The 25,594-nt window shown below is 42.3% G+C and overlaps 4 protein-coding genes across 7 annotated transcripts; 2 read left to right on the forward strand and 2 right to left on the reverse strand.

The window, feature by feature from the left end:
* mdy (diacylglycerol O-acyltransferase) lies at window positions 1-9,706 on the reverse strand. Of its 4 annotated transcripts, none has more exons than XM_070276654.1 (10): window positions 9,571-9,706; window positions 6,255-6,614; window positions 6,067-6,195; window positions 5,915-6,006; window positions 5,797-5,849; window positions 1,420-1,528; window positions 1,224-1,367; window positions 859-1,169; window positions 531-803; window positions 1-472 (listed from the first exon to the last, which is right to left on the reverse strand). In XM_070276654.1, the coding sequence occupies exons 2-10, from the start codon at window positions 6,602-6,604 to the stop codon at window positions 239-241; spliced, it is 1,695 nt and encodes a 564-aa protein (XP_070132755.1). In that variant the 5' UTR covers window positions 6,605-6,614; window positions 9,571-9,706; the 3' UTR covers window positions 1-238. The 4 variants fall into 4 exon arrangements, with proteins under 4 accessions (XP_070132755.1, XP_017097117.2, XP_070132756.1 ...); XM_017241628.3 differs by having other exon boundaries at window positions 9,562-9,706; XM_070276655.1 differs by lacking the exon at window positions 9,571-9,706 and adding an exon at window positions 7,932-8,065.
* On the forward strand, window positions 1,642-5,453 carry Cse1 (chromosome segregation 1). Its single transcript, XM_017241626.3, has 6 exons — window positions 1,642-1,899; window positions 2,200-3,059; window positions 3,128-3,914; window positions 3,981-4,137; window positions 4,193-4,493; window positions 4,559-5,453. Exons 1-6 carry the CDS (start codon window positions 1,815-1,817, stop codon window positions 5,288-5,290), a joined length of 2,922 nt encoding a protein of 973 aa, XP_017097115.2. The 5' UTR covers window positions 1,642-1,814; the 3' UTR covers window positions 5,291-5,453.
* On the forward strand, window positions 5,537-25,307 carry LOC108125565 (trans-1,2-dihydrobenzene-1,2-diol dehydrogenase). The gene is made up of 5 exons (XM_043211531.2): window positions 5,537-5,784; window positions 22,745-23,170; window positions 23,254-23,533; window positions 24,431-24,677; window positions 24,732-25,307. Exons 1-5 carry the CDS (start codon window positions 5,721-5,723, stop codon window positions 25,188-25,190), a joined length of 1,476 nt encoding a protein of 491 aa, XP_043067466.1. The 5' UTR covers window positions 5,537-5,720; the 3' UTR covers window positions 25,191-25,307.
* LOC108125617 (uncharacterized) lies at window positions 10,808-19,086 on the reverse strand. The gene is made up of 3 exons (XM_017241884.3): window positions 18,713-19,086; window positions 14,877-15,158; window positions 10,808-13,391 (listed from the first exon to the last, which is right to left on the reverse strand). The coding sequence occupies exons 2-3, from the start codon at window positions 15,112-15,114 to the stop codon at window positions 11,029-11,031; spliced, it is 2,601 nt and encodes an 866-aa protein (XP_017097373.2). The 5' UTR covers window positions 15,115-15,158; window positions 18,713-19,086; the 3' UTR covers window positions 10,808-11,028.
* Window positions 25,308-25,594: the final 287 nt, after the last annotated feature.

The raw sequence follows: 25,594 nt of genomic DNA on the forward strand, positions 1-25,594 counted from the left end.
TTTTCTTTTTAAAAATTCTATTTATTTACATGACACTTAAATTCATTAACAAATGCATTCAATAACAATCTATCTTTTGTTCATCAGTACTACATGCATGTGCGAAAATCATACAAACTCGATTTTGTATTGTGGCAATCACAAGTCACTTCCTTAACTTGTATTCTGGCTTATTAATTCTAAAAAGTACACGGACCAGTCCAGTGCAGAAATTTCAGTAGTAATTCATTTATAAAATCTATGACGTATAATCGGTGCCGTTGAGTGCGCTTTTAAAATGGTGTACCACATAATCATGGTAGTAGGCCATAATGCAGAGGGGCTGGCCCAGGATAATGGAGGCCCAAACAATAATGTTGCCCATTCGGGGCCCCAAACGCTTTTCAATATATTTGGAAACAGCCGATAGAGGAATCTGGCCCATCATTCCCATAAAGGCCCAAATCTTGTACGTTTGTAGAGGAACTGAAACCTGGAAATACATATTTTATTAAAATTACATAATTTTGAAGATCCCTTTTGGAACTCACCAAGTATTCATGGAAGAAGGCGCTAAACAGGAAAACTATAGTTGAAGCCTGTCGCGAAGAGTAACCCATTTGAACCACTGGGATGTACAGGTGACGAACACACCATCTGTGGACGGGCATGTTCCAGGTTCTCCAAAAAGTATCAATATTATTGGCATTCCACCAATCACAGTAAAAGTTACGATCAGCAAAGTTTAGTAGTTCCCCCACCGCGTTCAGGAAGGAGTGGAACATCAGGTAGAAAAAGCATAGCCAGCAAAGGTGATTGGGTAACTAGAGAGAACATAAGGATTAGCATCAACAAAGTCTGGATAATGGTTCTACTAACCGCTAGTTTCAGGAGTCGCTCAGTGGCCAAAGCAACATCCATGTTGGAGAATGGGATTAAAGAGTTGCGAACTGAGGGAATAATCCATTGCTGAAACAGTGCCATGACCACATTTACTCCAATCACAACCTCCAGAAGACGCTTCAGCAAAAAGCGTTTGCGCACGCGTGAAGTGCGTGGAAAGTTTAGTTCATAACACAGAGTGGGGGCACAAAGGAAGTACACGAGATCCCTGTAGGTGAGATTATCCGGGTACTGTACCAGCTTGGGGATGGCTTCATCGTCATCGCCACCATCCAGGGCTCCATTCTCTAAATTAGCAATAAAATTTAGTAAAAGTAAATATTAAAAAAAAGGAAACTTACTCAGTTCTGCTAAGGTAATGCTGGGTCTACGTTCTCTGGGGTTCTTTTGGTAGTAAGTCTGACGACACCACATATTTGTCTGCACATAGCTCCAGAGTTTCAGAAACAGAACAGAGTAATAAAAGCAAACCGTAGAAGCTCCCACTAAAAACAAAGTGTTAAATTATAAAGAATCGAATATTATTATAGTACTTACTCAAGCTAAAGGCATGTCCTCGAAGATGAATGCTCACCACCGGCAAGCAGACCAGTACAATTATGTTTACGATCTGAATAAAGATACCCAGTCCTTCGGCAATAATTTCCTAAAATAAATAAATTATTAAAAATAAGTTTTAAAAAAATATTTTTAAAAACTATCGTAACGGTCAAAAGCAGAGTGACCAGTTCTATTTTCAGAGTGGCCGCCATCAAACAATTCCAAAAAGCAAAAATCTCTTGGTCACACTAGTTCGCTTCTGATTTGCCATTTGCAATTATTGTCGATTTCATTTCATTTTGCAAAGCACAAAGACAGCTGAAGAAAAGAACAACGAGCTAGTGATAAAATTTAACGTGAAACTACAAAAAGAAATCAAATATCAAATCACAATGGAGGTTACAGACGCCAATTTGCAGCTGCTGGCCGGATATTTGCAGCAGACGCTGAGCGCCGATCCAAATGTTCGCCGGCCCGGTGAGTGTTTGCGGCACACACACAACTGCACATGCGTGCATTGCGTGGCTGTGTGTGTGCGCGGGAAAGGTCTTTTGCGACGCCTCGGAGAAATAAACCCTATTTTCCTCTAAAGGGGTTTACTAAAACGTCAATCAGATGTTTTTAAAGCTGCACTACTGCCGTAATCATTATCGCAGTCATGATCTGCCGTTACCCACTAGTTGCTAAGCACTCCGCCGGAAACAGCCTCCAAGCATACAGTTGTTTTGAAAAATGTCAATTTTCTTAATAATGAAAGCATTTTTCTTTTATTTTTAGCTGAGAAACTTTTGGAGAGCACGGAATTGCAGCAAAATTACCCCGTTTTGCTGCTCAACCTAATAGACAAAGCTCAAATGGACATGACCATACGGGTGGCGGGCGCCATTGCATTCAAAAACTACGTGAAACGGAACTGGGCCGCCCACGAGGACAGCAACGAACCGGATCGCATTCACGAAAGCGACAGAAACAATATCAAGACTCTAATTGTGACACTTATGCTTCATTCCCCGCTGGCCCTGCAGAAGCAGCTGAGCGACGCCGTCAGCATCATTGGAAAGCATGATTTCCCTAAAAAATGGCCGCAGCTCATCGACGAGATGGTGGAGCGATTTGCCTCCGGCGATTTTAACGTAATCAATGGTGTTTTGCAAACAGCCCATTCGCTTTTCAAGCGCTATCGCTACGAATTCAAGTCCCAGAATCTGTGGGAAGAGATTAAATTTGTGCTGGAACGCATGGCTAAGCCTTTGACGGATTTACTTCAGGCCACAATGCAACTGACAAAAGTGCACGAAAATAATCCCGAGGCACTGAAAGTAATCTACGGGTCGCTGGTGCTGGTGAACAAGGTATTCTTCTCACTGAACTCGCAGGATTTGCCCGAGTTCTTTGAGGACAACATGAACACCTGGATGGGTGCGTTCGTTCAACAGCTGGCTGTCGATGTGCCAGCCTTGCGCACAGACGATGACGAAGATGCTGGCGTTCTGGAACATCTGCGCACCCAGGTATGCGAGAATATTTGTCTGTATGCCAGGAAATACGATGAGGAGTTCAAACCCTTCATGGAACAATTTGTGACAGCAGTCTGGGAGTTGCTGGTCAAGACCAGTCTGCAAACCAAATACGATGCGGTAAGGAATTATTTCTAGGCACTTTTAGACTCTCTTCTAAATAAATACCATTGTAATGCCCTTCACAGTTGGTGTCCCATGCCCTGCAATTCCTTTCCGTTGTGGCTGAGCGTCCGCACTACAAGAATATTTTCGAAAACCCCGAGATTTTGGCGAGGATCTGCGACAAAGTCGTCATTCCCAATCTGGACATCCGACCTTCCGACGAAGAGATTTTCGAAGACAGTCCCGAGGAGTATATTCGCCGGGATATTGAGGGTTCCGACATTGATACACGACGTCGGGCGGCCTGTGATCTAGTGAAGACCTTGTCGGTCAACTTTGAGCAGAAAATATTCGGTATCTTTGGGCAATATCTAGAGATCCTGCTGGCCAAGTACAAGGAGAATCCGGCCGCCAACTGGAGATCAAAGGATACTGCCATATACTTGGTCACATCGTGGGCTTCACGTGGTGGAACCGAAAAGCATGGCATCACCCAGACCTCGGCGCTGGTTCCCTTGCCGGAGTTTTGTGCTCAGCAGATCATTCCGGAGTTGGAAAGGCCGAATGTCAACGAAATACCCATTTTGAAGGCAGCCGCCATCAAGTACGTGATGGTGTTCCGCAACGTCTTGGGTCCTCAGATTCTAGCCACCTGCATGCCCCATCTCATTCGCCATTTACCCGCCGAAAGCATAGTGGTGCACAGCTATGCCGCCTGTTCTGTGGAAAAGGTGCTCACTATGCGCGATGCTAGCAATGCAATTGTATTCGGTCCCCAGGTCTTGGCACCGCATGCCAACGATCTAATTAGTGGTCTGTTTGCAACTCTAGCTTTGCCCGGATCCGCAGAGAATGAGTATGTGATGAAGGGTGAGTCTTGTCTTTAGTTTTCCACACTTCTGTCTATTTAAGTAAAAATTCTGTTATTTCTTTTAGCCATCATGCGCAGCTTCCACGTCTTGCAATCAGCTTCTATGCCTTTTATGGGAGTGGCTCTGCCACGTCTCACGGAAATCCTTACTCTGGTCTCCAAGAATCCATCACGTCCGCACTTTAATCACTATCTTTTCGAGACCCTGGCACTGTCGGTCAAGTAAGTCTCACCAATGGCTTTCATTATAACTATATCTAATATATCTTCCTCACAGGATTGTATGCCAGGCGGATGCCTCTGCAGTCAGCTCTTTCGAAGAGGTTCTGTTCCCTGTTTTCCAGGGCATCCTGCAGCAGGATATTATCGAATTTATGCCCTATGTTTTCCAAATGCTCTCTGTTCTGCTGGAAGTACGCGAAGGCTCTGGCCCCATTCCAGAGCCTTATTGGGCCCTGTTCCCGTGCCTGCTGGCTCCCGCACTTTGGGATCGCTCGGGCAATGTGAAGCCACTGATTCGCCTCATTTGTGCTTTCATTAAGCAGGGTTCGGCGCAGATTTTGGCTCTGGGTAAAATTGTAAGTGGGATCTATGATAAATCAACTGTGATTTCCTCAAGTCCTAAATGTTTTCGTCTTTTCAGAATGGAGTCTTCGGCGTCTTCCAAAAAATGAATGCTTCAAAAGCCAACGATCACGAGGGATTCTATCTGATGCAGCACATGCTGACCTACTTTTCGCCTACTGATTTGGATGCCTGCATGCGTCAGGTCTTCCAGCTGATCTTCCAGCGTTTGTCGCTGTCGAAAACGGCCAAGTACATCACTGGAATCATCGTGTTCTTCAGCTTCTTTGTGATCAAGTTTAACGGCAGTAAGCTGGTTCAGCTTGTCGATGAGCTACAGCCCGGCATGTTTGGCATGCTATTGGAGCGTATATTCATTACCGAGATGTCAAAGGTCATCAAGGAACTGGACCGCAAGGTAGTGGCTGTGGGTGTCACCAAACTGCTCACCGAGACCCCGGAAATGTTCCAGCCGCAGTATGCCGGCTACTGGCCACGCTTGCTTCAAGCTCTTATCGATCTGTTCGAGCGACCACCAGAGAAGCTGGCCGGCATTGAGGTGGCCGGTGAAAATACTGATGACGGTGATGGAGGTTATCAGGTGGCTTTCGCCCAGCTCACACATGCCCAGCCCAAGATTCAGGACCACCTGGCCGATATTCCTGATGCCCGGAAATACTTGGCCAGTGCAATTTCAAAGTTCTCCCAGTCGCGCGTCGGAGAACTGCCCACTTTAATAGCGCCCCTCGACCAGGAGTACAAGCAAATGCTTCAGAAATATTGTGATCAAGCCGGCGTACCCGTTGCCTAATGGCATCATCAAATGAAATCTTAAGAAGGCATTCATTCAATCACACACCTCGCCATACATTCGTAATGCTTGCAAAACCCTAATCGTCCGTTATTTCGGTTCATTATCGTCATTAAAAATTTGTTTTATATGTAAGAGTAATATTGTACACAAATAAATAGTTATGTTTCGCAATGAGATTTTAAACAATTTCTTAGATAAGTAAGCCGTTGGTAATATTTTCCAAGTTTTTTATCATGAATTGAGAGAAGTTTCTAAACACAAGTAGCACTCCAAGTGAACACTACGTTTTGTCACAGTGACATACACATTTCATTTACTTTTTTCCAAAATTGTCTATATTTTAACACGAAATCAAAAAAAAAAAACACCACCGATTCTTGAAAATTTTTTGGCCTTGGCCTTTTAAGAATAGCTCTTATAGAACATCATGCTCAAACTAATAACTTTAATAAAGTCGCGATCGAAGAAACTGGGAGTTCGATGCTATCGGAGTAAGTACTTACCATAGCCAGGCCTTTCTCCACAGCAAGACAGAGGGATATATGAACTAGGGAATCTGGGGGTTATAAAAAAAAAGATATAATATATATATTGGAGAACATAACTCTTCTAGTTACTTACAAATGCTCAAGATGAGGGCATTGTGACCTTCGCCTTCGTTGTGTCCACTGATAAAAAAGAACCAGTCCAGGGGATTAATGCGAATGCCATATCTATTTGTTAAAAAATAATTAAATATATATATCTTTGTAAAGTTCTAGAGTTAGCTTTACTTAAGTAGGTTCTCCAGACCCAGACGTAGACCACCAATGCAGAGTAGAAGAAAGCCCCAGTTAACCAGGCCCGTAAAGTTGGTGAACCCGGAGCTCCAGGAAAACAGCGAGTCTCTAGGGCGATGAATCCTGAAAAAGAGGATATATTGATCAATATTAATTTCCAAAGTTTATCAAGCTTAAATTACGGTCTTCCAGGCTGAGCTCTTCGCTGTTTCTCCTCCTTGTTGGAGATTTCTTCAGCCCTCGTCACACTTTGGGTTCTTCTGTAGCGCAGTTTCTTCTCGCTTCCGTTCATCCCATTTCCGTTCTCATCCTTGTCCAAAACTTTGCGATATTGCCGCAAATCAATGGGATTACCATGCTGATCGAATAGGTTTTGGGTGGATTTCCGATTCCTCAAACTACTGAGATTGTGTTCCGTGGCGGAGGCGGATCTTCTCAAGCGTTTCATAATCCCAACCCCTCCGGTTCCACCATTTTTGGTCTCTTCTGTTTTGACGGCTCCCTTGACTTGGGGATCCTTATTGGTGGTCATGGTTCTTAATCTATAAAGAAATTTTAATTTATGGTGATTAGTTTCTTTTTTTATGAACCCGAATCTTATCGTTTAATTTGGTTCATAAAAGTGCAATTCAGCGATAAGAATTGGGTTTATATTCTCTTTAGTCCCCCACCTTAACACTTGAAGTGTTTTATATTCTGACACCGAAATAACTTACATTGGGGTTAAAGTGGCTTTAATCAGTCAAGAAATCAGATTAAATAAAAAATCCTGATAAGGGGAAAAGTATTTCTAGGTCAGAATTACAAAAAATGTAAGGCCCAAGATAATAAACCAATTATACTTGAATGATTAAGGCCTGTTATAAATTTCTTAAAAATATTAAAGAGTACAAATGCACTCACTATAGCTTTCAAAGTTCGTGTTCCTATATGATTGCCGATTAAGTAATCAGATACCTATTTGCATAGACATTGAACCCCTCCTCTCTAATGGTAAAGCGGTTTAGTTGCCTGGTCTATAACCCAACAACTTCTCACTTGAATCGTGTAAAACCAGTTGCCAGATAGTTATATCTGACATTGTCTACCGAGAGTCAAGATCGCATGTCAGACGGATAATCGCGATATGGGAGGGCATTAGACTATCACCATTAGGCTCGTAATTCACCCAAGACCCTTGAGATGTTCCAATTAATTGACTACATCTGCCGGTTCTATTTATATAACTTGTTTTTTTGCAAAGAACATCTGCAACAAATATTAAAAAATTATATATACTCCTATGACGAAATTTGAGGGTTATCAGTGGAAGTGAATTCTTGAGTAACTATATCTACGTCATATATAGAAAGGAAACAATTTATTTCTCAATGCCTTTTATTTTTATTTGAGTAGTTTTGTTCGTATCAAAGTTCGAATATAATCGTTACTTATCGCCTGAATATAAAAATGCTATATTAAGGTGATCGTAAGGTGTGTTTATGTTCATAAAGTGCTATTTTTCTTGCAAAACAAGGTCAGGAAACTATGTGGAATTTTTCGAAATCTTGATGGAATATTTTATTGTCACTTTTACATCATCATTGAGTCCATTGAACTGATACACAAATCACAAAGAACACATATAATTTTATGTAATATATATAACGTATGCACTGTATGGTCGGAGGTATAGTCGAGTCACGATGACACAACGTCATCCAGAACTCGAAGTCGAAATCGTCACGGCTCATCAGTTGGAATGATGAGTAATTACAGAACCCCAACCTCAGGGAGAGATTTTATGTAGTTCTTCAAAAATATATACAAAATAAAAGATCTTCCGGAAAGTAATCCCAACTCTGGCTGTATATACAAACCCCCGAATCGAAGTGCCTCTGCGGTCTGACGATTAGTTTGTTGAACTTTCGGTTTAAATTTAAAACCACGAAAGTTGGGGGGGCGGTGGCCAGCAAAGCGAATGATTACTGTTGATTTGTATTTAATGCGCACCTCTAAGGGTAATTTACAACAATGTCTGAGGGACGACGCACCTTTTAACTATAAATATGTTTCAGGCACTTGAATAACAGCCTACTTGTTTCTTTTTGTGATAATTACTCCCGGAACCGGTTATGTCTGTAAATGGAAGAAGAATTTTCCGCTGCAGCGATAAAAGTAGGTCAGTAACTCAAATGATTCCCTCAATTCGAGCTCGAATCTGTCTTCCATTTCGAATGGCGATTGATAAAGGTTATCAATGCGGTTCACCGACCACGGAATTGCATAAGCCGACTGGCTTATCATGTTGCCAGGGTAGACATGTCTGGCTGGGACACCCTAATCATAATTGGCTATGCCCCTTACATTGTAAAACGGATGCAGACAGAATATAGTGGAGATTCGATAACAGAGAGTCGATAATAAAGTCCAAAGTTCAGTCAACACCACCCACATAAAATGTAATCTTTAGTAACTATTATTCGAGGTTTTTTTTCTCATTCATTTATTTTATTTATTTTTTAAGCAAGCTGGACTGTAGTAACAAGTCGTACAATTTTTGCCGGCTTACACTCTAATCAGAAGAAAACAAAAATACAAACGAAATGTTATCAGTGAGGAGTCTGACATTTGCCGCCCGACTGATAAAAGCAGAACACTCGGCTCAGCTGGCATTTTCTAATTGGAATTGAAATGGAATTTGTTTTTCCGCCAAATTAACTTGACTTTCTCTTGAAGCTTTTTCTCTTTGTCTCTTTTTTCTCTAATCAGAAGAAGAGAAGTTTTCTCTGATCAGAGACTCTCTGTTTGGGTTTTGGCATCAACCGGTTTTTTTTTTTGGCATAGAAGTTTGTTTAGTTTTTTGTTTGATTTTTGACGACTGTTTGACGACGCCACATATTTTGGAAATTGTTTCCTCAGATCGCGACGCAATGCCCGTATCAAGGTTATTTAGTATATTCCACAATATGTATTATGTATACACCAGACACAAGGCTACAGACGACGACATTATCACCCCTAATTCAAGCAGATAGTTTCTTGAGTTTATGAATGTACTGGATCCCGCCAGTATAAAAATAGCAACTATATTGAATTAAATGTGATTAGTTTTTGTTTCTGTTTTATCAGCCTGACGGTTGTTATCATAAAAATACAGGTCCGGCTAATTTGGACGCTAAACGCTTAATGCTAAACAGCACGTGTTTGTTCACTTGTTGGTTTTGTTTTTTTTTTATTCTTCGGGCACGATACACATTTCCGCTTCAAAGAACTGCATTTGCGACTCCACTTTGTAGTCTTTCAGGTTCATTACTCTTGGGCATACTTGGGCTTCTCACAAAACAAAAATAAATGCCACACTCGCAAAGAGACACAAATTACTTAGGATCATAAACAAAGGCCACAACTTAAATGAATTTTCTCACATTCCGTGGATTTTCGCACTTGAGCTCAGTGAACTTCGTCTTTAAATAATATTATTTACTTTTTATTCCAATTAAACCACACCTTTCGTACAATTTTATTCAATTGTTGATGTTTTCGCACCCACGACACGGCAACTTCCAAGACGAAAGAATTTTTGTGGCCCACTGGAAGCGGCTTATTTTACCGTACGTGCCGCTTGAAAGTTCCAATTGGAAATAAACAAAACCAAGCGATAGTGCGGTTTTCGTTTTTATTTGTATTTTCTCTCTTTTTACTCTTATCTACTCTTTACGTTATCGGAGGTTTCTAACTTGCGATGGTTGAAGCAGTTCTGTTATCGATATTTTCTTTTTGGCGATCGATATTTACTGCCGGGAGCTTTTTGGCTTTCACGTGGGTGACGAATCTTATCAACTTTTCGAACAGATCTTGAAACTTTCACCAACAGATGGCGATCGAAAAGTAACGAACGTTTGCCGAAAGCCTACAGAATATCCTATATCTTTCGCGATAAACTAACATATTTTTAAGAAATCCAGGATTCTCATTTATAGAATATGAAGCATTTATATTTCACATTTTTCATCCGATTCCTGGGAGGAATCCCTTAAGCCACTTCGAAGGCTATATCTTTGCCAATTTTCATCCGATCCTTGAGAAGAGTATCTCAAACGATTTGTGGGACGATTCTCCTTCAATCTTCAAAATCTGAGAATAAATTATTTTTGAGATTTTTTGTCAAATTTCCTAGGGGAAATTTTCAAAAAATTAAAAATGTATGGGAGGCCCCAGCCACTGTGATGGCTATATCTTTGCCAATTTCCATCCTTGAGAGGAGTATCTTAAACGATTTGTGGGACAATTCTTCTTTAATCTGCATCAAAATCTGGGAATACATTATTTTTGAGATTTTTTGTTAAAATTTCTAGGGGGTCCCCTTCAACATATTGAAAATGCATGGGAGGCCCATATCAGCCACTGTGATGGCTATATCTTTGCCAATTTCCATCCGATCCTTGAGAGGAGTATCTTAAACGATTTGTGACAATTCTCCTTTAATCTGCATCAAAATCTGGAAACAAATTATTTTTGAGATTTTTTGTCCAAATTTCTAGGGGTTTCCCTTCAAAATATTGAAAATGCATAGGAGGCCCCTATCGTTTTCAATTTCCATTCGATTCTTGGGAAGAATGCGTTAAAAGATTTTTTTTAAATGAATTATAAACCTGTATTAAGTGAATTATAAACCTATATGAGTTTTTATCATTTATTGTTTTTATTTTATTGCAAACTTAACAACTAACAAACGTATGGAAGTTTTAATAATTTAACGCTTAATTACACACCGAAAAGTGTTGGTCGAATTGGCGCGGGTATATAGATTTCAGTCACATTGTGACGTCAGCGGGGGACTAAGAACTAACAACAAATAAATACAAATTCATTTAAAGCTGACTTATGTACAAACGAAGACGTATTAGGCGTGAGAAAAAAAAGTATCTGATAGATTTGGTATAGAGCGCAGTTAAGAGAAATGCTTAATTTGGGCTAATGCTGCTTTCGTCCCATATCCTCGATCAAATCTTCCAGATCATCGTCACCGTCGTCGACATCGTCCACAAACTGGTCGATGCGCTTGAGCAGATTGTGCTCCTCATCCTCGGTTTCGTCTTCCTCCAACTGGTCATCGGTGGCGGTTTCATTGTCATCGTTTTCCTCTGGATTTTCCTCCAAGTTTTCCTCCTCCTCATCGTCATCCCCGTCATTGTATTCCATAATATCGCTGTCGGTGACCTCTTCTTTAATCCGCGACTCTGGCAATTGATCATAGTCGAAGACCTGACGTGTGGCCCGGGGTGGTGTCTCGGTGGAAATCGCTGACCCTGGCTCTCCAGCAGCTTCATCATCATCATCTCCATCAGTGAGAAGACTCTCTATGCCGGCTCCTTTGCTGCCAATTCTGGGTTCCGGTTGTTGGGGCAGCAATTTCGTGCTTATCGGCTTCAAAATAGTGCCCATGGTGGAGCTGGAGACTTGGGGGGAAGGACTTGCCGAAGAGGCTATTTCATGGGCATCCGCAAACATATTATCCAGCAAGCTTAGCAGATCTTTGACACCACTTGGTGGGGTCTCTACTTTCGGTAAAGGTTGCGCCAAGGGAGCCTTGGTGCTTACCGAGAGCTTGGGAGGACTTTGTGTGGTTTTTGCAGCTTCAGTTGGTTTGGTTATTGTCGGAAAAGTGGGTCCTGTGATAATGTCCTTTAAAGTGGTACTAGGTGGAGCTTTTTGTGTGGGTTTTGTGGGGGCTTTTGTAGTTCCCTTGGTGCTTGTAACCTTTGTCGTACTTGTGGTTCTCTCAGTAGTCGTTGTGTTAGTCATGGGAGTGGTCTTTGTATGCAAATGTTTCACCTGAAACGACTCCACCGTACCCCTTTTCTCGTTTGGATCTGCGATCCTAACCACCGGCTCCCGCTTAGAGATAACCGGTACTATCTTGGGACTGTGTGGATCCAATTCATTTTGGCCATAGGTCTTCACCTTGGAGTGGCCTTCAATGATGAGGTACATAGGTCCTAGCAGTGGTTTCGCCGGCTGTTTGTAATGCGAGAAAAGTGAATCTGTGGTGGCCTCGCTGGGCGAGGGAGCTGGAGCCACAGTGGGCCTCTTGGCCAGGTTACTTGTCTGTGGGATCAGTAGCCGATTGCTGGTAGTACTACCACCTCTGGAAGTTGTGGTCCTCTGGTAAATGGGGAGAGCTGTGGGCGTGGTCGAGGGAACGGTCACAGTTGTGCTGGAACTGGTCATCAGCATGGGCCTGAATCCGGAACTGCTAGTCTGGGGAGTGGGTGTTATAAAGATATCTGGCTGTTGGAGAAGGGTGGCCACTGTGGGCACAGCAATGGTAGGAGGTCCTGGCACAAAGGTCACAGGGGCGTAGGTGAAGGGAGGACGTGTGGAACTAATTCCAAAGCCAGCTGGTGGCAGAGAATGGTGGGGCTTGGTAGTGCCCATTAGGTACTTTGTGGCTGGCATGGTTGGCTTTACTTTGGGCTTGTTGGCGTTCATTACCACCTCTTTCTGGAGCAGTTCATGCAACCAGGGCTTCCTCACAGCTCCTGACGTCTTAGATCCACCGTGTCCCACCTGGTGTCCAGGTAGGGAGTTGGGGGAGTAGCTGGCCGACTGATGGTGGTTGGGCCTCGAAAAGCTGTAGGTCTGCATGGTTTCCTGGTGATGGGGATCAGGGTAGCTCAGACGATGTGGAGGCATGCTGGACATGCCACTGGAGTGCCAAGGAGTCGAGGCAGGCGGCGATGAGGAGGCATGGTGGTGCATCATCGTGGGCTGGTGGTAGATTACCGAGGAAGTCATGGATTGTTTCGGGGGCGGGGAACTCATGTAGCTCATATAGGACGTGGGAGATCCGGTGGCCATCATGCTGTGTCGATACTCCATGTGCGGCATGCTTGCTCCACTAGACTTTACCATCATCATAGGCGGTGGGGGCATTAAGTGGGTGGGCGGCATATGCTGGGATTGCTGGTGCAAGTGCTGCTGGGTGGGGGCGTAGTAGCTCCTCCTAATGGCCGCGTATTTGGCCTGCTGGTTGTACGAAGGGTACGGGTGGGGGTGCTGATGCTGATGCGAATGCGAGTGTGCCGTCCTCACCCTCTCACTGGCCTGGCCCAGGACCAGAATTTCACTCTTTGTCTTGTTCCGCAGCACCTCTGGCGGTAGCTCCTTCTTCCTCGCCTCCGGATTACTCTGACCCGTACTGTTGTTCTCCGCCCAGTAGCGCACCCGTTCCAGGGCCGGGGGGCTGTAGTCGTAGGTGGGATCCTTTTGCAGGGGATCTCCGTGACCCAGTGGCCGCCACTCGTTATTGTTGTTTGGATCCAGTCGGGAGCGAACTGCAAAATAGAAAAAAAGATATGCCGATGCAGATGATTGAGTGCCGTATCAATTTACTTTTACATATGCAGCTTTAATTGCCGCCTCACAGATGGCCAGGAGGCTCCGAGCCGGAGCCAAGGCCAAATCATAACTCGTTAAAGTGTTAACAAATGTTTTTGTCCCGTCACTTGGCCATGACGGCATCCTGGTACCTCCCAGCGAGAGGGGGTTACTAAGTTTGGTTTCTGGCTGTTACTTCATAGTTCTTCTAAAAGGGTTGATATTTTTTAGAAACATGCTAATATGGTTTAAATATATATTCTAGTCAAACCTAGAAGGAAAAACTCTTTAAACTACCCTCGCTGCCAATGGTCTTCAATCGATTTTGAACCGTTTGTGCATAAATTGATTTTAATGCCCGCAGACAGTGTGCAAGATTGGAGCTTCGCTCGATTGGATCCGAGTCAGGATCCGAGATTGGCTGAGGTGTTTAGAGCTGGCTGGCTTCTCCCCCTGGTGCGGCTCCTAATTAAGCCGGAGTCAGAGGCCAGTCAACAGAAACCCTGATCTCAACGCCCACCCGGCTCTTGTCCGACTCCTCGGGGGCCATGACCATGGCAATCAACACCGCAAACAGACAGACACTTGGGCTGACTTTGAGTTCGGGTTTGGGTTTGGGTTTTTGCTTTTGGGGGCTCCGTGCTTGATTGACTGATCAACGGACTGAGGAAAATTACGAGGCATAGGCGGTGCCTATTCGCAGCGGAGGCGACGACTGCGAATGCGGAGGCCTGATAAATTATTGGCTAAAACCAGACAAATCGCTTTCCATTTGAGCGGCTGCGCCGAGGCATGCGGAGCTATAAGCTGGGAAGCAGCTCTGGGATCTTAGATTTTTCAGCTTTAAGCTGTTGCTCCTTGGCGACGTGAGGATATGCCCAAACGGAAATGACCACTCATGTATCTTCTAGTAGTAGGGGCTTTCAGACTTTAGGGGAAGGTTACCTAGTACTTTCTACTCTATTAAAAATAATATCTTTAGAGTATTTAAACCATCGACTAAGACTGATTTTCCTGACCATTTGGGTGGGCGATTGCCTGCCTACCTACACTACCTGCCGAGTGAGTGCTTAGGCCACTCCAAATTGAATCCGATCCCAGACCATTCCATCCCAGGCAATCGAGTACATGCATCTGTTGTATCCCATTTATCCTTGCATAATTGCCAGTGACCACGAAACAATGTTGCCAGACGATTTTCACTTTCATTCGCATTAAAATGCCTCGCATGATTGCGTTCAAAATTGTTTGATCTCCTAATGCTGGCCATTAAAATAGTGCCCCCTACTCCGAGGCGGCACCCCTGTATACCCTCCGCTCCACCCATCCACCCGGCGCCCCCCACCCATCCCGGAGGCCATACAGCCAATTATGTTGGCGAAACAAAATCAAAGTGCAAATCTTTCATATTTCTCATTTCGCTGCGGTTGTTGTTCGCTCACCTGTTGTCGCAGGTACCTCATCCTGACTGGCATTTGTCTTCGTCTCGGACACAGTCTGGCGCTCCGTTGCCGGTGCCGCGGTGGATGCGGTTGTTGCCGGTGATTGAGATTGAGCCAAGACCTCGACCACTTGGCCAGAGGCGAGTCCCAAGCCAAGTCCGAGGAGGAGCGGCAGGAGGAGTGGCAGCAGACCAAGTATCGTAACCAAATCGCGACTCTTGTGGCGTTCACCAATCATCTTGGCTCGGTTCGTTGATCGGTCCCGGGTTTTTCTCGTCTTATCTGGAAATTTGTTAAAATTGTTGAGTTTCGGTTATGACTTGCTGATGATTTAATATGATTATGCCCGACAATGTTCAACGCCGAACTTGATCTGTGCAATTTCGGCCACAGCAATTTCGATTCTTAACTATTGGATAACGGCCATGAATGAGGAAGTTTGGCATCGGTTGTTGCTACATTGTTACATTGGCAGTCACTTAACAGGTTGTTATCCAGATTATTGGCAAGTTAATTTACCGCAGCTATGTGGCAGTATATTTTCCTCTTAAGTTCAGGTAGCAAAATGCTGTAAAAATTATGGCCATAAAATGGAATGTCTGCTTAATATTATTGGCAAAAGTAAAGATAATTAACCTTTCACTTGGCTTCGAGTATTAATAATAAAAAAGGTATTAAATTAAATACATTGATTTTATAAAGTGGTTTTCAATTATAGTTTCCTAGGGAAAAGCGATCATGCCGTAATGATATGCGAAATCCTTAAACGTGACATATCAAACAAATGACTTAGGACACGAACTTGTGGTTCAATAAATGATTTTGGAAATATTTTAAACTTATTTTAAATAAAATGTTCAACCAATAATATGCTAAAGCTTCTTTAAATAAACCCTCTTTCCTTGATATTTATCCGATTAATTTATTATTAATGTATTTTTTGTTGGACTCTCAAATAAACATAACAGAGACCGGAAGACTCGCAGGTATAAGATTCCACCAACCTGGGTGGGCGGCTCTTTGACTTTCCTCTTCTTTTGGCGATTCTTCTTTTTCAGATATCCTGAGGGCTTCTTATCAACATCTTTCTCCCCAATTGCATGTCATATTTTTAAGTTTTTGGACCTGAGCCTGACTTGTTGCTTTTCGTTCCCATCGAAAGTGAAATTTGTGCATTTTTTTGTTGTTTTCGATCATAAAAGAAAATTTGCATTTATTGTGCAGCAGCTCTGCCGGTTGGAAGTTTGTTGTTTTTTGTGTTTTTGGTTTTGTTTTTTACCGGCGTGCGGCAACGCTTGTTTCTTTTGCTGTTACTCGCTTGGCGGCAATCGTAAAAATTAACTTGATTACTACACGCATAAATAAAGCCATTAAATGGCAAACATCTTGCTATGGCAGCAATTAAAATCAAATAAAATTCGCCGACGGCCAGGCTTAAAGTGGATGGGGTGGGATGGCCTTGCAATTGAATATAATTTGGCCGGGTTATTTTCCAACTATTCCAAGTCTAATGATGGAGACAATTTCCCCCAATTTTCATCGGTTCCGCCGTCCCAATTGTTGCATTTTTATGATGTAGGTCTAACTTGTTTTTTGCTCTCATTTATCTTTGAGTTATTTAATTGTTTGTTTTATCATACATCGCATTTGCATAATGCGTTTAATTACGCATAATTTTCAAGTTATTTAATTTTTTATTGTGTTTACATGACAGGAGAAAAGTAGCTGGCTAATAAGTGCCGGCAAAGTGTTATGTGATTAGTTGATGGCTTTTTATTAAGAAGCTCTTAAGGGGGATACTTGAATTTAAAACTGATAATTTTTTAGGTTAAAAAATTGCACTTGGTGCCAACTTTCTTGCCATTCAAAGTTCTTCGACCTCTCAGATTGCCACCGAGGAGCAACCCACACCATTTGAAATAAAAAGAAAAACTATATGAACGCATCAGGTTGATGTGTCGTATCATAAATGCATTCCAAGCACTTTCAATCGCTGCCTCTAAAAGCCGTCACTTGGGGACTGAAAAGCTGCCCAAAAGGCTCCACTGGAGATTCAGAGATTCGGAGAGTGAGAGAGATGTGGCTGTTAAGTGGTCGGGCTAAGCCAATGAGTGTAAAAAAAATGATAAATAAAAACCGATGAGCAAGCAAACAGACCAATAAATAGACAAACAACCGAAGCAGAGACCAAATATCCATTCAAGTGCGCGACACTTTTTATGCCGACAGCAATGTGCAACTTGCAGCTTCAACAGCGACACAACCAACAAGAAACTGGCGCACAAAGATGCATACCAACATGGCAGCGTATTAGCCAAAGACAAATACTAATTGCAGTCACAGAAGCTGCAGCAACATCAACAGCAGCAGCAACATCACCAGCAACATCAACAAATGCAACATCACATCAGTAGCGGCAGTTGCAGTTGCAGTTGCGGCTTTTTGTTGCCGGCAGGTAATTTCATTTAAAGAATGTCATCTTCACTTTAAGTGAAAGATAAATGCTCAGAGTGGCCCGGGAGTGCCTGGAAAATCAAGTGTCTGCCCTTTCTCTCGTCGCCACTTTGGTTCTCTGTCCACGCGGCGTATGAGTGATGCGTGTTTGTTTTTTTTTTTGAAAACCGTCTAAGCGCCAGCTTAAATCAATTCAGTGTCTTAATTCTTTGCTTAAATATACACACACATAGGATCGTTACAGACGACGTTCGATTTCGCTGGCAAAGAAAGGTGGAATTTATGTGCAACATCCGCACTTGAGGATTATAGCATTGAAAACCGAGAGTTGATTGATGGAAAATGCGTGAAAATGGTCAAATGGACAATGAGTCGTGACCGAGTGTTGCAGGTGAAATGTAACTTGAGCCATTCTTAAACGGCCAAGCCAAAATAGTTACGGATCCATTTAATGGATAGGCCACTAACGAGGATTTATAGGTGTTTTTTTTAAGCCTGAATCTTGTTGGTTCCTGAGGCTTTTTCGAGAGTTTATCTTCGGACTTAATGGGCCATTAAAATTAAGTGAATACCTACAATTTTTACAATGTAAATTATATATATTTCATAGCTTACACCTTAAAATATAAGATTACGTGGGAAAATATCTGCTAATCAAGACTTTATCATAAACTAATAATTAAATTCAGGCTTACTAGTTGCTTGACCACTTTAAAATTCGATTAAGTCTTTAAGGGGTGATTTTAAGAGGTGAGATTTCATAAAATATATCCAGCTTAAAAAGGAATAACATTTTGATTAATGTTATGGAGTAACATTTCAGATAGAAATTTAAGAAGAGAGTAGATTAGGATTTTCATGTTTATTACAGATAACTTTTCAATAGTTAGACTATGGTATCTAAGCATATACTCCATTTAAAAGTATATAACTTCTAAAATAAAAGAACAAGAAATGATTTCTGAGAAAAGATCTATTAAAATAAAAAAAATTTAACAAATTCAATACACCTCGACCAATTGTAAGAAAGGATAAATTTTTTCTAATATGAAAACCCTTTAAAAATTAATTTTTCTCTTAGAAGTAGCTCTGATTTTAATTTTATAAAAAGTGGCAATCAAATTATTAAAACTCTCTAAACTACTGTAACTACATTATTCTTTTCTTTAAAAAAAAATCTTACACAATCTAAACAGGATCTTGCATCACCTAACTTTTTCCAGCCAATCGGCTTACCATTCAATGCCACTGGCAGCAGCAGCAAATATTTCTCCAAAAAATATACAAAATTTGCGTTGGATGGTTGTGTTAATGTAGGTGCTGTTTAATCCTTTTCGGTTGCAATGGCTATTTGGCCAACTAATTTGCAGTCATTTCCTTGCCGACAATTGTCACAAATCAATAATCAAACAGCGAGACACACGATTCGCACAAAAATCGCCAGACAGCGCGGCTGGCCAGAAGGCATTTCATTTCATTCAGTAAATTTCACTTTTAAACGACCAACGCGACCGATGAAGATAGCAGCTCTTCGAGCTTCTGCCACCTGAGCCGACAGACATTCGCACGGCTTCGTCTTGGCCAACTCGGATCTTGGCTCAAAGCACTTGGCTCGTCGTTGTCGTAGTCGGATTTTATGGAGGAGCCAGGAAAAAACGAGAGTCTACAGGTTTTTTTTTTCTTTAGTTTTTCGTTCGATCGCTTAGCTCGCTTGGCTAGTGCATCCGTTTCAAAACGCGTCCGTTTGTTAACTGATTTCGCGTGGTCTTGGCCAAAACTCAAATTCGAAACTGTTAACACGGCAGCGACGTCAACGCCGCTGGCAGCAGAGGCGTCAACAGCGACAGCGACTGAGATTGCAGGTACCAACGAAGTCTGCACTTGTCTTTGCTCTGCCAACGTAGAGTTTGTTTTTTATTTTTTTTATTTTTTTTTTTTATTTTGACCACAACGAATCAATAAACACATGCGTCGACGTTGCAGTCTCTGTTGACGCTTCAGTCGGCGTAGTCACCAAAGTGGTCGTCTTTTCGATGGGCTTTTGTTGTTGGCTTTAATCAGACTCACTTTTCTCCAACAACCATTTATTTCTTGAAGAAGTTTTATGTTTTTATAGAATTTTTGGTTTTAATTAAATGTTTAATATGGAAGGATGAGTGATTATAATAAATAACTAAATAAATTACTGTAAATATTCTCCTAAGGGCCTTTTTTATCTTCAATAAATTATTAAGTATAAAAATTATAATATTAACTTTAGAATCCTTTTCACCTTGAGCATTTTATTGCTTTTATTTGTTTCTGGCTTTCGCTTTTAGTCTTCAGGTGTTGCATAAAAACCGAAAAATAAATTTCTACTGTCGGCCAACAAATTGTAAAATATGTTAAAAGCTTTGGGCAGCAAAAACAATTGGCAATAGTCATGACATGACTGGCTGTCAATTGGAGTTGCTGTCTGGCTGTTGCTGGTGTTGCCTGCTGGGCGTGTGCGTAGCTGAGGAGAAGATGAGAGTGAGCCGACAGACATGCATTTGAAACTTGTCAGCCACCCAAGAAAAATAAAAAGACACAGACACAACAAAAGTATTAACAACAGCATCAGCCTCAGATTATGCTGATGTGCTGTATGGCTATATTGTTGTTGTTGTTGGTGTTGTTGCAGGTTTAGGCCATAAAGCCTCCCTTTGTAAAGTTGTACTCTTTCTTTTTCTTTAAATACACAAGGTGTCAATTAAGGCGCAATTTAGCAAAATCGTCAAACCGCATACAAAAACGTAAAGCAAATCAAAAGACTTTGGCAACGAACTTGACGGTTGACTTTCACAACCTAGAATGGCAAACAAAATGCAAATATTTGCAAGAGTTTTTAAGTATCTATGGTTTCAGAATACTGAATGATTACTTTCTTTTTTTGTTATAATCTTAAATTAAAATGGAATTTTTAACCCGTTCTCTTGTATTTTTTTATGTTTAAAATATAAAATTAAAATACCCTAATAGCTCCCTAAATCTTCATTCGAGTTCGTTACTTTATGTTTTGTAATAAAGTCACAGCAAGGACCAAATTATCGCAAATCATTTGAATGTCCCCCCCAACTCCTGCTGTAATTTGTTTTTATCACCCCCACCCGGCCCCTCTCTTGGCTTCCCTGAAGAAAAATCAAAGCGAATTTCCTCAGTCAGTCGGTCACCTGGATGGTGGCTCGTTAACTTGTTTCTGTTGCAAGGCCATCGACGAGAGCATTTTCCAGGCACCCCCGCCAGTGGCGTGGGCCCCCCCTTAATTAGCGCATGTGTTGCATGCGGCCGTGTTGCATGTTGCCAGCAATCTATGCTGCTAAAATTGTTTGTTGCTGTTGCTGTGTCCGATGTCCGATCTGCGATGTGCGATGGCGAGGAGGCCCACTCAGCCGTGTAAATTGTATCAATAAATTTATTGATTTCAACTGTTGCTGCTGACTTGTTTAATATTTTGCGACGATTTATGTTGCAGGCATGCAAATTTTAGTATTTATTTGCTTTGTCGGTGTCGGGGCAGCCGTGGCGAAGGATGGTGATGGAACTTGGCTGGATGATGATGAGGCCGCTCTGGCTTTAATGAACATGTCGGCTCCATAGTCGTGTCGTCGCTTTCGGGGAAAGAGTCATCAAAAGACACACGCATGGCAAATTTGTGTGCTCCGGCTGTCAGCGTTTGGGGCGCCTCCTCGGCCATCTTGCCTCTGGTATATAAATCTTAAATCTCAGCATGATTTAGTCATATCTTTATATTAGTATTACTTTTATGATACTCTAACCAATTCCTATTCCTTATGATGATAATTAGGCAACCTTTCACTGTCGTATAATTTCACCCACACTTATACTCTCACTTAAAGCCAAAACAATGACAGTTCCAGACACTTCCGGCACTGGGCGAGAGTTGCGTTTGTTTTCTCATTTTCGAAATTTTAAGTTTTCAGTCTTCGTTTTATTTTCTTTTTGGTTCGTCTGCACACCCATAGAACACTTTCGTTCATTGGACAACCATAAACCATGCGCCTCGCACATATTTTTATTGTTTTGCATTTGGGGTTAGGGCAATTTCTACGGCCATCGACTTGGGGCCTGCCAGTTGCCAGTTGCCACTTGCCACCGCCTGCCATGCATGCCAAATCAGGTGAAAAGCGGTGCCCGCAAAGACGTCGCCCGGTGCATTGCTAATTAGATAAACAAATTTTTTTGTCGCTACGCGCTGCCAACACCACGCTGCCTCGCACATACACCCAAACACACAGCCACACACTCCGGACACACTCTTAAACATTGTTGCACGCACTGAAATTATTGAAAAGTGAAATAAGCCAAGAAGAGGTGGCCGATTTTTTGAGGACAAAAATGTGAATGGGTAATGATCTTTTTTTCATTATTTGAAATGATTTAAAATAGCATATAAGATAATGTAGGTATATAGTACTATACTACTAATAACTTACTATCATCAAGTATTTCAAGAATATAGTTTTCTAATCCAACTTAAGAATCAAAAAAAAAATAAAAATTTATTAAAAATCTATTCTAATTTTAGACCTAAGACATCTGCCCAATAAAACATTTTTAATTTTTCAAAATCATTTCATAAAAGACTACCTTCTTCAAAAACCGCTGCTACCCCATCATTGACTTTAAGGTGTCGCTGTGATAAATACACAAACAGTTCGATGCTTAGTTTCTAAAAAAGAAAGTGAAATTCGAATGCGGACAGAACGAAGCGCAAAGTGCGCGGCCCAGGCAGCTCCCAACTTGGCCAACATGGCCAGGACCAGGCCAACACACAAAAACAAAACAGAAACGTAAAAAAAAAAGTATATATGTATAAAAAAAAAACGAAAACCTGAAAAAGCCTATGCGTTGCAAGCCGAACGGCAGCGAGTCATTCACAAGTTGTGATGCTAAACAAATATGACTAATTATGGAGGAACTGACCACTAAACAGTGCCACATAATGCGTCCGTCGTCTCGGTTTGGACGTACATAGATGGTGCGCCGATGGCCCGGACCATGGACCGGTTGGCAAAGGCCCCAAAACAAACCAAACCAACCAACACCCGCAATTTCGCCAGTTCGTGGAAAAGCGTTCGATTGTATGAATGAAATGCGTTTTACGCGACAAAGTTGCCACCATCGATGGCAATTGGCGGTTGTACACTTTAAGATTTTTTTAATACCAAAATATATACAATTTTCTTAAAGATATATTTGTTAAATCTCTAAAATATGGGTATATGGGATTACTTCACCACCTTTCCTAGAAATTTTACTAAAATATTTATTATAAAAAGGTATATCATTATTTGAATCCTTAACTTTTTTCGAGTGCCATTTTCACTATTTGAGGTGGGTAATGCTCCTATCCTCCCTTCTCCTATCCTCAGATCGACTCCCCACCATTTTACCGCAGAAAACGAACAGTGTCGGACGGTTCGGCGTCGGTTTGGTCGCCTGCGACATCAAAGACTACACCTTGTGGCGGCCCCGCCCCCGGCAGTTGCACATCAATCGGTTCAGCGATCGCAACGGACCGGCTAGCCCCGATGCCGGATCGAAGGAGGAGGATACCAAGCGCGACGGAGGGGGCGATTGGACGCCCAACAATGGTGCGGTCCTGCGCTGGGGCATAGCGCCAGTCAGTCTGATGGCTGACGATTTTGCCATGGCACTCAGTGTCCTGCCACCGAACCAGCACCGAATCGTGTCCTGCGTGGCACCCTACCAATCGCATGCTCTGGCCTTCGCGGAGCGTCATAATGTGGAGAATGTGTACACAAGCTTCGAGGATTTGGCCAAGTGTCCGAATGTTGGTAAGAGACTAAGACTTTAACTTTCTGACTACATGGCGTATGAGTAATATTTTATAATAAAACCATACTGTATTTCCACTTAGATGTTGTGTACATCTCGCCGCTGAACCCCCAACACTCGGAGCTATGCCACCTGATGTTGAACCACGACAAGCACGTGCTGTGCGAGAAGCCGCTTTGCATGACCGAGGAGCAGGTTAAGCAAGTACTGGAAAAGGCGCGGGCTCGTAGCCTCTTCCTCATGGAGGGTATGTGGCCCAGATGCGTACCAGCATACCACTATATACGCCACCAGATCCTGCGAAATCGCCTCGGTGAGCTGCAACATGTGCACTGCACCCTTGGGCTGCCCATTTCTCCCAGGTACGGGGTTATTTTTTTTTACTTTAAGTTTCTTAGTTTAATTTTTATACCCTTGCAGAGGGTATTATAATTTTGTCCAAAAGTGTGCAACGCAGTGAAGGAGACATCTCCGACCATATAAAGTATATATATTCTTGATCAGGATCACCTCCTGAGTTGATATGAGCATGTCCGTCTGTCCGTCTGTCCGTCTGTCCGTCTGTCCGTCTGTCCGTCTGTCTGTCCGTCTGTCTGTTTCTACGCGAACTAGTCTCTCAGTTTTAAAGCTATCGTCTTGAAACTTTGCACACACCCTTCTTTCCTTTGCACGCAGTATATAAGTCGGAACGGCCCGGATCGGCCGACTATATCCTATAGCTGCCATATAACTGATTGATCGGAAATGGTATAACTTTGGTGTTTTTAGAGTTAGAGAGTTAAAATTTGACATGAGAGCTATTTTTGGCAAAACATTACGACATGTTAAATTTCATAAGGATCGGCAGACTATATCCTATAGCTGCCATATAACTGGTTGATCGGAAATGACCCAACTTTCGTGTTTTTGAAGATAGAAAGCTGGAAATTAGTACTGATTATATTTTTGGCCAGATCATCCGACCTACCAAATTTTACAACGATCGGCCGACTATATCTTATAGCTGCCATATAACTAAGAAGAACGATCGGAAATGGTTTTTGGTAGAAATACCAACTTTCGTATTTTTGAAGATAGAAGTTTGGGACTTTTTTTAGATTTTTTATTTTAGTTAATTAGTTTTATTATGATGTAATCATAGGGATCGGCCAACTATATCCGATGTTTGCGATATATATCCGGTTTTAACTGCAAGGGTATATAAACTTCGGCTCCGCCCGAAGTTAGCTTTCCTTTCTTGTTAATCATAATTTTTATAGTCGGCTGGCTCTTTATGGCGGTGTCACTACCGACTTTGGCGTTTATGGTCTTCAGCTGGCTTTGTGGATATTTCGGGAGGTACCGAGCAGCATCCAGGTCAGCGGCCGGGTCAACGCCGACAACGTGGATGTGGCTGCTGACATAGAGCTTACTTTTAGCCGCAATCAGATAGCCACCATTGAAGTTTCCTCCGAAAAGCGGCTCGACAATCTGGCCATAATCCAGGGAAAAGATGGATGCATCAAGGTGAGCTCCAAGTGAAATGAAGGTCTCTCAAAAAAAGTATATTTCTTCCCTTAGATGTCAAATTATTGGTGTCCTACCCGCCTGGTTACCGAAGAAGCCGACTTTGATTTTCCGCTTCCGGGATTGGACCAAGCCCAGCCCACCCACTATCACAACAGACTGGGCATGTGCTACGAGGCCGAGGAGGTGAGGAACTGCATCCTAAAGGGCAAGAACGAGAGCGATGTGTTCAGTCACAATGAGAGCCTCCTGCTGGCCAACTTGATAGACTCCATTCATGCCGAGCTGGGCGTTGGTAGCTATGCAGTTTCCCAAAAAGTCCCCGATCTGCAGGCGGAGATCGAGTTAGCCCGGGATATTGTTGTGGATCCCGAGGAGCTGGCCAGTGAAACCTGTCGGGTGGTTCAGAAAATTGACGTCGGCGAGAGTCTTAAGTCGCCGGAGACGCATAAGGAGCTAACAATGGAGGCCACCACACAGCCCAGACCCAAAGTCAGTCAGACGCCCCCTTAGGGGGCGTGGAAGGGTGGGTTTGTGTGTGGGCTGATTGTATAAAATCTAATTGAATCAATTGTCGCGTAAATAAAACAGAAGTATTCAAGAAAAGCCTTAAATAATACTAAAATAAAATTGTTTTATTGCTAATTTTAAAATAGATTAAATCTGAGACACAAACCACATGAAACTAACAAAACTCACCACATGGGCGGAAAACAAGATGGCGTTTGCCTAGTTAATACACCAACCCGATCCATTTTGTAAAAATTATTTTAATTGCTCTGAAAACCATTTTCTTATCTTCCAGAAACCGAATTGGGTTGTTAACCCAAAATGTTGGAAATTTTTTATATATATTATTCAACTCCTTATCAGATTAACCCTCTCAAATTGAACGATAATGGTGTTTTATGGATAAG

This window comes from Drosophila bipectinata, chromosome 2L (assembly GCF_030179905.1).
Source record: "Drosophila bipectinata strain 14024-0381.07 chromosome 2L, DbipHiC1v2, whole genome shotgun sequence".
NCBI classification, from domain to species: domain Eukaryota; kingdom Metazoa; phylum Arthropoda; class Insecta; order Diptera; family Drosophilidae; genus Drosophila; species Drosophila bipectinata.

Coding starts and splice junctions, on each gene's coding strand:
- Cse1 (XM_017241626.3), top strand. CDS start 1,815: ATGGAGGTTACAGACGCCAATTTGCAGCTGCTGGCCGGATATTTGCAG. Junction 1,900..2,199: donor TCCAAATGTTCGCCGGCCCG/GTGAGTGTTTGC, acceptor TTTTATTTTTAG/CTGAGAAACTTTTGGAGAGC. Junction 3,915..3,980: donor GAATGAGTATGTGATGAAGG/GTGAGTCTTGTC, acceptor TATTTCTTTTAG/CCATCATGCGCAGCTTCCAC.
- LOC108125565 (XM_043211531.2), top strand. CDS start 5,721: ATGCTCAAACTAATAACTTTAATAAAGTCGCGATCGAAGAAACTGGGA. Junction 23,534..24,430: donor GGGCTGCCCATTTCTCCCAG/GTACGGGGTTAT, acceptor TAATTTTTATAG/TCGGCTGGCTCTTTATGGCG. Junction 24,678..24,731: donor GAAAAGATGGATGCATCAAG/GTGAGCTCCAAG, acceptor TTCTTCCCTTAG/ATGTCAAATTATTGGTGTCC.
- mdy (XM_070276654.1), bottom strand. CDS start 6,604: ATGACCACCAATAAGGATCCCCAAGTCAAGGGAGCCGTCAAAACAGAA. Junction 1,368..1,419: donor AGGACATGCCTTTAGCTTGA/GTAAGTACTATA, acceptor CTTTGTTTTTAG/TGGGAGCTTCTACGGTTTGC. Junction 1,170..1,223: donor CATTACCTTAGCAGAACTGA/GTAAGTTTCCTT, acceptor TTGCTAATTTAG/AGAATGGAGCCCTGGATGGT.
- LOC108125617 (XM_017241884.3), bottom strand. CDS start 15,114: ATGATTGGTGAACGCCACAAGAGTCGCGATTTGGTTACGATACTTGGT. Junction 13,392..14,876: donor TGAGGTACCTGCGACAACAG/GTGAGCGAACAA, acceptor TCTATTTTGCAG/TTCGCTCCCGACTGGATCCA.